This window comes from Vigna unguiculata, chromosome 8 (assembly GCF_004118075.2).
Source record: "Vigna unguiculata cultivar IT97K-499-35 chromosome 8, ASM411807v1, whole genome shotgun sequence".
In the NCBI taxonomy this organism is placed as follows: domain Eukaryota; kingdom Viridiplantae; phylum Streptophyta; class Magnoliopsida; order Fabales; family Fabaceae; genus Vigna; species Vigna unguiculata.
The window spans coordinates 2,288,617-2,301,487 of record NC_040286.1 but is presented as its reverse complement, the minus strand read 5'-3'; the positions used below and the strand labels follow the sequence as shown (position 1 = coordinate 2,301,487).

The window sequence follows — 12,871 nt, the reverse complement described above, 5'->3', positions numbered from 1 at the left end:
TTTTGCAGAATTTGAGCATGAAATTTTTTATTTTAAAAAGTTGTCCCAGTATAATCTATATATATTATATGGGATAAGTATGAATATGGTATAAAAAATCCTTATGGTGAAAGGGGTTGGTTGGATTTTGAAGTTTTGGGATTGGAGGAATCTTTTTGCATTCCTCACTTCACTCACTTTAATTGATGAGCAAAGGGGTTGAAAGAGAGAGAGAGAGAGGCCACCGAAAAGCAAGGACACCTTATCATGAAAGCAAGAAAAAAACGACCCGATTTGACGGGCCAACACACCAACATATACCATACAAACATACCACGTACGCATCCCATGATATCCTCATGTCCCTACCTTCCCTTCCGATGCATATGAAATCAATTGTTCAGAAATAGAGACAAAGCGTATTTGATCGTGATATTTGGATTATTACATTATTAAAAAGTTATATTTTGATTAATGATTATAGTTTTTATTTAGTGATAAGTAGTTGATTCTAACATTCTCTTTGTTTAAGAGAAACATGATTGTAAAACATGATTGTTTTAAACCTGTAATTGTAAAATAGGATTAGTTAATTTTTTTTGTAAAATAGGATGAAGTTCTTAGGATTTATGATGACATTCAGACCGAAATCGTCATGAATGTGACTGATTTTATTATTTTTTTGTAAAATGAAAATTGTTTAAACTCCTACTTATTTCTGTATTTTGTAAAAAGATGCAAAACTGAAGTCGTCATCGACTCATTCTTCTAATGTATAAAATAGTCTTGATAACTTCACTTTTAAAAAAAAATATCAGCCACACTCATAATGATTTTAGTCTTAATGTTGTCATGAGTTGTCGAACTTCATTTTATTCTAAAAAAAATCAATTCATCCTATTTTATAATTGTGTGTTCAAAACAACCATGTTTTACAAAAGAAAAGAACCTCTCCTATGTCTTACTCTCTTTTGCTTCTTGGTTATGGTCATCTTTAATATATACCATCCAAGTATATATTCATCCAAACACAATCTCCTTTTCTAGTAAGTATAGTCATGTTATTTTGTTACAAAAACAAGTAAAAAAAAAAGTCACTTTAGGTTAAAATTTGTATTACATGTGCATATGTAAATGTCACTTCGTACTGTGACTTTTCTTTTCTTTAAAAAAATAAATAGTTAATTCTACTTTTGATCAGAATAAATCACCTTTTAGTTTAATATAGAGAAGTAAATTCCCAAGTCAACTGCACCTCATGATTTGGTCTTGGTTGTTGCAGGCAACACCTCATTTCCCACTTGGTTCACTTTAATCACTGTTTGTTCTACTTGTACTACTACCACCATCATCCACCACCATATGCATATTCCTCTATATAAAATCACCAACTTCTCCGCCATATGGTAGCTACTAGTAACTCACTAACCATAACCATGAAGGTGCATCAGTTCGCACGTGGGTTCTGGGAGCACGAACCCTCCCTCACACTTGGCTGCAAACGCTTACGCCCCCTTGCCCCCAAGCTCTCCAACACCGACTCCACTACCTCCATCACTTCATCTCCTGTCACAACCTTCGACCTCAAGAGCTTCATCAAACCAGAAAGTGCCTCCAGAAAACTTGCATCCTCCGATGACAATAAGAGAGACCCAACTTCACCTCAAGGCCAAGGCCAGGTTATTATCTAATTTTCGATAAAACGAGTTTATAAGTAAATGCAAACTTCATCTTACAAGCTGGTTTTAAACCTTAATCCTACGTTATCATATTGAGAGACCACATATCAAACAGTATACATAAAGATTTTTGGACTATAACTGCATTAAGTTTACTTGTCTGTAATGTGTCACAGTATATAAAAATTGACTATAACAGATTTTTGTTTATTTTTGTGTTGTGATGCAGGTGGAAACGCATATTCCGGGAGGGACGCGGTGGAATCCGACGCAGGAACAGATAGGGATACTGGAGATGCTGTATAGAGGAGGGATGCGAACACCGAATGCTCAACAGATAGAGCAGATCACAGTCCAACTTAGCAAGTACGGCAAGATCGAAGGGAAGAACGTATTTTATTGGTTCCAAAACCACAAGGCACGCGAGAGACAGAAGCAGAAGCGTAACAACCTCGGTCTTGCTCATAGTCCTCGTACTCCCACCACACTAGTCTCACCTTCCTTTAGTTGTAGTGTAATAACCTCTTTGGACACCACAAAACGGGTATGTCTTAAAATAACAGGATTGTGTATTCAAAATTCAAGTTTCAGACTCTGTATTCAACCATACAAACTATTAGGTTTGATCTAGAAGTGAAGTATTAGCTGATATTCATTAGAATGTTGTGCATGAGAGATGGAAACTTGGTATTGATCGTTGACAATTTTATAGTATATAAGTGGAGTGCAAATCTCACCTTACAAATCAGTTTTGAGATTGAGTTAGGTTTAAAATTCACTTCCTAATATAGTATCAGAGACCGTTAAAAAACTTATCCTAACAAGATTTCTTGAACATATTAGTTTCATCTACTTTACTAGAGATAAAATAATTTCAAAGCATATAAGTGGACTGAAAATCTAAGCTTATAAACCGGTTTTGTGAGATTGAGTTAGACTTAAAATCTAATTTCTTAGCATGTTATGAGAGTTATAGTTAATATATGACATGGTTTTTGATTTATGAATGATATTTTGTGCAGGGGGAGGTAGTAGAAAGAGATGAAGAAGATAGTCCTTTGAAGAAGTGTAGGAGCTGGGCATTTGAGTACTTGGAAGAGCAAAGTTGGTCATCATGGAAAGAGGAGGAACAGAGAACTCTGGAGCTTTTCCCGTTGCACCCGGAAGGCAGATGAAGGGGTTTGTTTGTTTGGTTGGTTGGTTGTTTGTTCAATTGTTTAACCATTTAACGAGAAACAATTTTAGGTTTTTTGTTTTGTTTAGTTTGCTTTTAGTTTTCACTTTCTTCTTTGGTTGTGTCGGGAAAGAAGAAAAAGACAAAGTTGTCTGCAGCCTGTACTGTTCCCGCGCGCTCTCAGACCAAATTAACCAAACCTGCGTAATTGTCTCTTTACTTGTTGATTTCAGCGCAGTGGGTGTGAATAAATCGAAGCTTTTAGGTTAAAAGGAGGAGCTACGGACACTGAAGTCCACGCACCTACTGCTTCTATACTTCTTCTTCAATCTTAACCCTACTTTACAGCTGAGCCCAGGGATTCATTCACATACTACTTAACATGTTCACAATAGAACTTTTCGACCCAAAAATTATCATAATACTACATTTAATTAAGACTTAAAATAGTCCATGAAGAATGTTAATTAATATTAGCACTTGATACTCCACTCACCATCACAGATCAGACTTTGATAAAGTAGGCACATGTGGATATTATATAAGGTACATGCTTCCATTTATTTTTCCATCATTGACATGCAAATTTTCTTTCCATCACACACTGCATGTAGGGTCACCTGGTAAAGGCACCGTTAGAATTATGACTTGGGAGGGAGGGAAATATGGAAGATCCACATTTTCAAATCTTCATAAAGTTTGTGAAAATTCGCCAAAAGGGGCTCTGACCAAAATTAAATTGCGTTATGAATTCAAGTCTCTTTGAATTTTTTTTTTCAAGTGTTCTCACCGGATTATATACGAAATATATTGATTGTGTTCTGATAAGCGTGCCATTATTAAAAGACCATGTTTTTAGGCTTTGTTTGGTTGCTGGGAAATGAGATAGGAACGAAAGAAAATAAGGGTAAACATAGTATACTTTATTGTTTTGGTAGAGAAAAAAATGAGTAAAGTTTTAGAAGAAAGATTGTATGATAAACTTGTTAAAACTTGTCGTGAATGGACAAGATATCAAACCGCATATGTTTCGGCTTTCTAATTATTTTTACTTCGCTGAAAAATATATTTTAATATATTAAGCATTATTACTATTACTATTATGTATGTATATATTATGTGTGTGTTGAAGTGAGTAAGAGATAAGTGAGGTTGTATAGATATTGACTCTTATCATATGAGTTGGTTAACTATATTGAAGATAACTTCAAAATTATTAAGAGTTATTTTCCAGTTATTTGTATATTTATATATTAACAAGTTATATCATATTATTATGACAAAATAGATAATAATAAAGATAGCTGAGTTGTTGAAACTTGTCTCTTGATTATTATATAATTTATTTTATGGAATAAAAGTTTATTAACAAGAAAGATTTGATATGAGGAATTCATGCCACAGACTTGCTCTTGGTAAAAGTTTAAAACAGAAAAACATAAAATAAAATAAAAATAAAATTATATATATATATATATATATATATATATATATATATATATATATATATATTAACAGAAGAAAATGGAGAATGTATTATCTTATAATCATTCAATGATAAGAGTCATTACATTACTTAAGACATTTTAACAAAAGAAAAAAATCTTATTTTATTTAATTAAAGTGTGTCTTGTAAATAAATGACCCTTTATTTATACGGTGGAAAAGGTTTAAAAAAATATTCAAAGAAAGATAAAGAGAGCAAAATAATCTAAAGAAAAAAAGATTATCTTCTCTTGACAAAATTATTGCATAATGAAGATGAAAGAAGTTACAACTCTCACACTAATGAGATTCTTAGATACAAAAACTTAGTTAAACACTTAGGTATTCAGTATTGAATTATCATTCCTAAGGACTCTTTGAGGTGTTTTTTTTCCTTCCAAGCTTTCATCCTCTCTTTAGATTGCATCATCTCCATCCATGGTCTCATAATTGATTATGTTAATAATAATTTATTCAAACGATTGGATACAAGTGGAGTGGAGTGTCTCACACTACAAGAAAAAATTATGATATATATGATCAAGATTCGTGAATAATATTTAAAGTCCATTTGAAAAAATGCAAGATGATAAATTTTACCAATGAATTAAAAATTTCATCAGTAATTACCAATGACTAAAAGTTTTTCAAAAACTTTTAGTCAGTGATTATCAATGAAAAAAATTGTTAGTAAATATTTGTCGATAATTACCAACATACTTTTTTCATTGGTAAATTTTACATTTTAGTTCTTTTTTTTCCTCCCTTTTTCTTATTTCTTTTATTTATCCTTTTTTTTTCTTCTTTTTACTCATCCTCTCCTCCTCCTTCTTTCTTCGATAAAGTTGTTATCATCGTCATTGGCTCCTCCAACTCTGGCGCTGTCATTGTAGGCTCTTCTTTCTCCTCTTCATTTTCACAATCTTTCTTTTTCTCCTTTGTTGTAACCACCACCTCTACTACTGTTGTCGTTTTGCTACCACTGTGACACTATTGTTGTCACTGCACCATTGTTTTACAGATGAATTTATTTTCGTTAGTAAATTAAAAAAAAATTAAATGTCTTTTTACCCATGTTCTTTAAATTCTAATGAAATATATTTTTGTTATAGACTAATAAAAAATAATACAACACTTGAATGAAATCTCCCAAACAAAAAAAAAACTAATAATAATTGGAATTTAATATAGACTTTCATTTCTTGAACTTTAATATATAATGATAAACAAGATTCATGATAATGACATTGAATTATTATATTATAGTAACTGAAATTATTTTAAACAATTGTAGTGACATAATTACATTTATGATAATGAGTTAGAAAATAAAAATTATTATATAAAAAATATCAAAACAGTATTTTACATGACAAAAATAAAAACAAATAAAATATTAAAAAGAAGTAAAAATAATCAAATGAGTGTCTTTGAAACAATTTTAATACACCATTTGATAAAATCGCAAAAAGAATAATAAATATATACTTAAGAGTACGATAAAATCATAAATACGTAAGAGATCTCAGAAATCTTTTCATATGTCAAACTAGGTTTGCCACATGTCAAAATTTAGGTCTTCTTTTATTTTGGAACTACTCTGATTTTGATATGTGACACCTTTAAAGTAAAAGATGACATAAATTTTGATATATGACAAATCCAATTTTGAAATATGCAATTTTTAAATGACATAGTGACACTTCCAAACAACATGAAAGTCATTTAAACAGAAAATACCACATTGGATCTTTTTTACAATGATCTCAATCGAGTAAAAACGAATCAAATACCAAAATATAAAAACTAGTTTACTAATTAATTAAACCTTGACTAATCTAATAGTTAGAAGTAATTTCAATTAGTAAGGAGCAACTTTTAGGATTTAAGCTTAATATTCTTGCGATACTTTGGGATCCACTCCAAATATTATGATGGCTTTATTATCTTTGTAATAGTTTGACAATAAAAAAAATATTTAACTTTTGTATTCGACTCTCTATCCAATGAAGTTGAATAATAGATCTATATTAAAAATAGTGATTTAATTATTAGTTACTATTTTTATTCAATTTACCTTTTTAAGTACATTCTTTTGAACTTGTTATATGTGAATTTATAAATTTATGGATAAAGAAAATCATAAATTTGTAAATAAAAATTAAAAAGGATAACACAGTCATTGTTTTATTTATTTTGAGGCGACAGTGAAAATACTCTTGTTTCTTAATCTGTTTAAATGAGATGTACTAAAATACAATTTGTTATAGTTTATTGGTTTTTTAAAATATCAATTTTTATATTAATTTGAGAATATGAAATTAAAATATCACTTTAATTGTACTCCATGATATCAGTTTAATACTTCTCAACCAATAAAATATTAAAAGGTATATACTTTTTTTTTCAATTTATTTTACTTCTGTATTCTAATTTTTGAAAGTTAAAAGATACAAAAGTAAAAAAAAAAAAGAGGTGTACATTTTTCATTTTATTAAAAACTTCAAACCTTGAAAAATATAAAATAAAAAACTTAAGTGAAATATTTTATATGCTTAAAATTAAAACGGAGCTTTCACTTTAATAATCACATGATAAATGTTAGTGTTAAAAACCAGAATTCATCAATAAGACAAAAATTCGACTCTGATTAAAATATACAATTTAGAATTCTCAGAACATAATTCTTGTTTTATCTCAAAATAAGTGGATATATTTTTTTACTTTGTTATTTATAAAATAGCACATTATAATTTAGGTTAAAATATCTTTTTGTTCTCAATTTTCATCAAGTTTTTTTTAAATAAGTCATAATTTTTGTTTTATGTTTAAATAAGTCATAATTTTCGTCAATTTTGTTCAATTGAGTCCTTTTTTCTAACACCGTTTAACTCATTAACGGCTATGAACAGTGACTGCCACGTGTCACTTCGTGTTTTTTTTTTGAATTTTTTTTATTTTTTTATTTTTTTTTTAAAATTTAATTTTTTTAAATGTACATGTGTCAACCCATAAGCGTGCCACGTGTCACTTCGTGATTTTTTTAAAATTTTTTATTTTAAATTTTTTGAATTTTTTTGAATTATTTTTTAAAATATCCACGTGTCAACCCAGTAGTGTGCCATGTGTCAAAATCAATATTCTATATTCAATTTGGTCCCTATATTTGTTATTTTTGTTCAATTAGGTCCCAAATTTTGTTAACATTAACCAATTTGGTCCCTATCGAAGATGTGACCAAATTTAATTTTTTTATCAAAGTTATAATGATGTGAATTTTAATATATTATATAAAAAATGTGAATTTTAATATAAAAATTAAATTTGGTTTTAATTTGGAGAGGAACCAAATTGGTTAATGTTAACCAAAATTGAGACCTAATTGAACAAAAATAACAAATATAGGAACCAAATTGAATTTAAAACATTAACTTTGACACGTGGCACTCTATTAGGTTGACATGTGGACATTTTAAAAAAATTCAAAAAAAAAAAATTAAAATTCGAAAAAGAATTTCAAAAAATTTTTAAAGAAACCATCAAGTGACATGTGGCACACTCTTGGGTTGACACGTGTACATTTAAAAAAAATTTTAAAAAAATTTTAAAAATTCAAAAAAAATTCAGAAATAAAAATAAAAATAAAAAAAATTCAAAAAACCACAAAGTGAGACGTGAAAGTCATTGTTGATGGCCGTTGAACAAAATTGACACAAATTAAAACTTATTTGAACACAAAACCAAAATTAAGTCTTATTTAAAAATATTGACAAAAATTGAGACAAAAAGTATTTTAACCTATAATTTAAGGTTTGAATGATCAGCAAATTGGTCGGGCCTGTGAAACCTTAAACGGATTGGGCTGGCTGGCCCATCTGAGAAACCCTTCCAAAACATAACACTAATCCTTCTCGTCCCTCCGCAGCTGCAGCCACAGCTACACACAACAATCTCCTTCGGCGTCTCAACGGAAAACCAGGTTTTCACATTTTCATTTCTGTGTTCAACTCTTTCTTTTCAATTTCTTTTCGTTTCGAAAGATGTGACAGTGTGGGAGATTCGTAATTGTGCAAATCTACACGAGTTTCTCAGATTACTAAAACCCTACTGAAAAATGTGAATTTTTATTTGAAAAAGTGATAATGGTTCATGGTTGATAGAATCCTATAGGTTTAGACAACCAATGTAGAATTAGGTTTTTTCTTGTGTTGTCATTATAGCATGGTTTGCATATGAAGAATATCAAAATGTGAATCATTTTGGTTATAATGGCATAGTATGTTGATGGCAGTTTGGAGCTGATTCGTCTATTTTATTTTTTTATGTGATCTTTTGTTCACTCTGTTGTTTTTGTTGTTCTTTTATTTCTTTGTTATTTTAGGTAAGCAATGGTTAAGCATAACAACGTCATCCCCAGTGGACATTTCCGAAAACATTGGCAAAACTATGTTAAGACTTGGTTTAATCAACCAGCCAGAAAGACCAGAAGACGATTAGGTAATTTTTACCTAATTTCTTATTATTCATTAAACAAGAATTAGTTTGAGTTTATAATAATTGCTGTGTTTGTCTTTTAATTTTGTTTTTTCAGCTCGGCAGAAGAAGGCTGTCAAAATTTTCCCCAGGCCAACTGCTGGACCTCTCAGGCCTGTTGTTCATGGTCAGACTTTGAAATACAACATGAAAGTCAGAGCTGGAAGAGGATTTTCTCTTGAAGAATTGAAGGTAAAATGAATAATTCTTCTCCCACCTCCCAAAAGATCCTTTTTATGAGTAATTTATGACTTGCAATAGATTCTTAATGTTTGTATCACTGAACATGCTGATTGCTAGTCAGAAGTATGAAATTTTGATTTCTTGGAAAATTCTTAGTTATCCCTTTTCCGTTCAAACATATATGATTCGTGTTGAAAGGAAAAAAAGAAAATAGAAGCGTGTAATTACTCTAAAACTGTGTAAAGCATTAAAAATTCTGCCTCTTCTCTTTTCTTTCTGACCGAATAATATTCATTTATATATCTTAGAGTGCTGGAATTCCCAAAAAACTTGCTCCAACTATTGGCATTGCTGTTGATCATCGTCGCAAGAACCGTTCTTTGGAGGGTCTGCAGGCTAATGTGCAGAGACTCAAAACATACAAGGCCAAGTTGGTTGTTTTCCCAAGACGGGCACAAAAGGTCAAGGTAATGCTAAAAATTCTTTGATTAATTTGTTAAGTATGTGAACTTTATTCCCATGGAAGTAGGAAACTTGGCAAAGTTTGGGATTGTTAAGGCCCTTATTTTTTGCAGAGCGGTGATTCTAGTGCTGAGGAACTAGCAAATGCTACCCAGGTTCAGGGTCCATTCTTGCCCATTGTGAGGGAGAAGCCTAGTGTTGACCTTGTTAAGGTAACAGATGAAATGAAGGCGTTCAAAGCTTACTATAAGCTTCGTCTTGAACGCACCAACCAACGTCACTATGGTGCCCGTTTAAAGAAAGCTGCTGAAGCAGAGAAGGAAGACAAGAAATAGTGTCCTTGAGAAGCTAGTTTGTTATCCGTATTATAGTTTTCAGAATTCTTTGTTTGAGATTCTGCATGCTTGGCTTTGGAAGATCTTGTTAGTCTTAACAATTAACATTCTGGTTTGTTATGATTATTTATGTGATTTTTGTCTTCAGTAAGTTGTCTTTCTTAGTTACTGGTATGGGAATTTGGATTCTCTGCATCTATTATGTTTTTGAAATGATGGGATGAACATTAATTTTGAAATTTTAAAATATATTATTTTTTTTAAAAAAGTATCATCATAGTCTATTTTTAATCCTCAATAGAATAGCTATATGCACGTAAATATTTTGAGTACACATTTTTTAATGAAGATTTGGTTAAAAATACTCAAATTTATAATATATTTAAAATTTAATTAGGCTTAAATAGTAGTTTGGTCTTAGTTTTCGTTCGGTTTTTTCAATGTGATCCTACTCTTGTTTTTTTTTTTCAATTTGGTCCTAATATGGATAATTTTTTTCAATTTGGTCCTTTTTGTTTAAAATAGTTAGCGGATGTGAACAGGAACCGCCACTAGTCATTTTGTGGTTTTTTTTAATTTTAATTTTAATTTTTTTAATATTTTTATTTTAAAAAATGTAAAGGTGTCAAACTCATATTATGTCACGTGTCATTTTTTTATTTTTTAAGTTTTTTTAATTTTTTTAATTAAAAAAAATGCACGTGTCAAGCTAATATTATGCCACTTGTCAGAATCAGATTTTTATATTCAACTAGTGTTTTGAACCCGTGCCTACGCACGAGTCATTCATGTTTTATTTATTGATTTTGTTTAAATATTTTACATGTAATTATTAAGATATCTATAATCTATTAATAACAATAATAATTATAATAATAATAATAATTAGAATAATAATAATAATTAGAATAATAATGATAATAATAATAATAATCTATAATAATAATAAAGAGGATTTTCTCTTGTGTCCACATTTTAAAATACCAATTTTACTCTTTAAAATATAATTATTTATTAAATTTTTGAAAATTGACTGTTATTTTTATAAATTTTTTTCTTTATTTATCAACAATTATTCTCTCATATTTTTTTATATATTTTATTTTATTTTTAATAAATATAATTTTAATTGACCGTTATTTTTATAAAAAAAATTATTTATTTATTATTAATTATTTTCTCATTTTTTTATATATTTCATTTTATTTTTAATAAATATAATTTTATTTTATATATTAACTTAATAATATTATATTATAAATACCTATTAATATAATATCACGCATATTTAAAAAATGTGTATACAGACACTGTCGCTAGTAATTAAAATAATAATAATTATTATTATTATTAATATGTGGAGGCTAGTAATTAGAATAATAATAATAATATTAATAATATTAATGTGTGGACGCTAGTAATTAGAATAATAATTATTATTATTATGTGGGTTTTGTCATTTGTATCCTCGTCAAAAGCTTAAGTTCAAACCTTCACTTCTTCTTTCATCACTTCAGCCGTCATAGTATCCTGGTAGCCAAAATGGTGAGTTTCCATTGATCAACCCTTTAACACTTTCTATCTACCTTGTGTGTTTCTGCATCTGGATTTTCTAGTTTTAATGAAATAATGTTTATTTGTTTTTGTTTTTTTTTTGATCTTTGTTGCAGATTTTCAAGAGGTACATTGAGATTGGAAGGGTTGCTCAGATCAACTACGGCAAAGACTATGGGAGGCTAGTGGTCATTGTCGATGTCATTGGCCAGAATAGAGTATGTCCTTTTCGTTTTTCTTTCTTTGATTTGGTGTTTTTTGGTTGAATTAGATTCATGGAGTGCGTGCCCTAGTGTTTGTTTTGGTTTCTTGTGATGTTTGGGGTAAAAAAGAATCCTATTCTTTGATCTTGTTGTTGGTAAATTTTGGCATGAATTTTGTTGCTGGAATATTTGTTGTGATCCATAATTTTAGGTTTTTGGTTCTGTTGAGGCTGTTGGTTCTGCTTAGTTTTATGATAATTGGGTCGCAAGGCTTTCGCTATTTGTGCCTTAGAGCTTCAACTGAATTTAGCGTCTTGGTATCAATTTGGTATGCGATAATGCCAAATTCCATTGAAGGCGTTAGAGTCGTTTACCTTGTTTGTTTGATGGATGATTTCTTTATTGTTTTATTTCTATATTTTTTGTTAAGCCTATTTTTTGTTAATTGTATTTAAACTGGGTTATAGCAGTTAAGGCTTTGTTGTGTATTGTATTTTTGTATCATCAACTAATTTTGACTCTTTGTATCGATTTGGTTTTGTGATAATATATAATATATAATATCAAAGTCCTTTTAAAAGGAGTTAGAACAATCAATCTTGTTTTGGTTTCTTGTAACGTTTGGGGTAAAAAAGAATCCTATTCTTTGATCTTGTTGTTGGTAAATTTCAGCATGAATTTCATTGCTAGAATATTTGTTCTGATCCATGGTTTTGGGTTTTTGTTCTGTTGAGGTTGTTGATTCTGCTTAGTTATTTTAATTGGGTTGCAAGGCTTTTGCTATTTGTGTCTTAGAGCTTCAACTGAATTTAGGGTCTTGGTATCAATTTAGTATGCAATAATGTCAAATTCCGCTGAAGGAGTTAGAGTCGTTTACCCTGTTTGTTTGATGGATGATTTATTCTTTATTGTTTTATTTCTATAATTTTTGTTAAGCCTATTTTTTCTTAATTGTATTTAAACCGGGTTATAGCACTTAAGGCTTTGTTGTGTATTGTATTTTTGTAGCATCAACTAAGTTTTGACTCTTTGTATCGATTTGGTTTTGTGATAATATATAATATATAATATCAAAGTCCTTTTAAGAGGAGTTAGAACAGTCAATCCTGCTGATAACTTTAATATGTGAGTTTTAGTTGTATGATATAGGCTTTGTATGTTATAATCTATAATAATATATAAAAGATTTCATCTTTTGTGTCTACATTTTATAATACCAGTTTTACCCTTAATTACTTTAAAAATTAATTATTTTATAAATAATTTACTTTTAACTATTATTCT

At 29.3% G+C, this 12,871-nt stretch overlaps 2 protein-coding genes across 2 annotated transcripts; both read left to right on the top strand.

Annotated features, from left to right (window-relative positions):
- Positions 1-1,289: 1,289 nt before the first annotated feature.
- LOC114193729 (WUSCHEL-related homeobox 4-like) lies at positions 1,290-3,104 on the top strand. Its single transcript, XM_028083639.1, has 3 exons — positions 1,290-1,658; positions 1,888-2,202; positions 2,681-3,104. The coding sequence occupies exons 1-3, from the start codon at positions 1,383-1,385 to the stop codon at positions 2,831-2,833; spliced, it is 744 nt and encodes a 247-aa protein (XP_027939440.1). The 5' UTR covers positions 1,290-1,382; the 3' UTR covers positions 2,834-3,104.
- Positions 3,105-8,156: 5,052 nt separating this feature from the next.
- On the top strand, positions 8,157-9,994 carry LOC114193536 (60S ribosomal protein L13-1-like). Its single transcript, XM_028083370.1, has 5 exons — positions 8,157-8,296; positions 8,699-8,814; positions 8,909-9,042; positions 9,342-9,500; positions 9,609-9,994. Exons 2-5 carry the CDS (start codon positions 8,706-8,708, stop codon positions 9,828-9,830), a joined length of 624 nt encoding a protein of 207 aa, XP_027939171.1. The 5' UTR covers positions 8,157-8,296; positions 8,699-8,705; the 3' UTR covers positions 9,831-9,994.
- Positions 9,995-12,871: the final 2,877 nt, after the last annotated feature.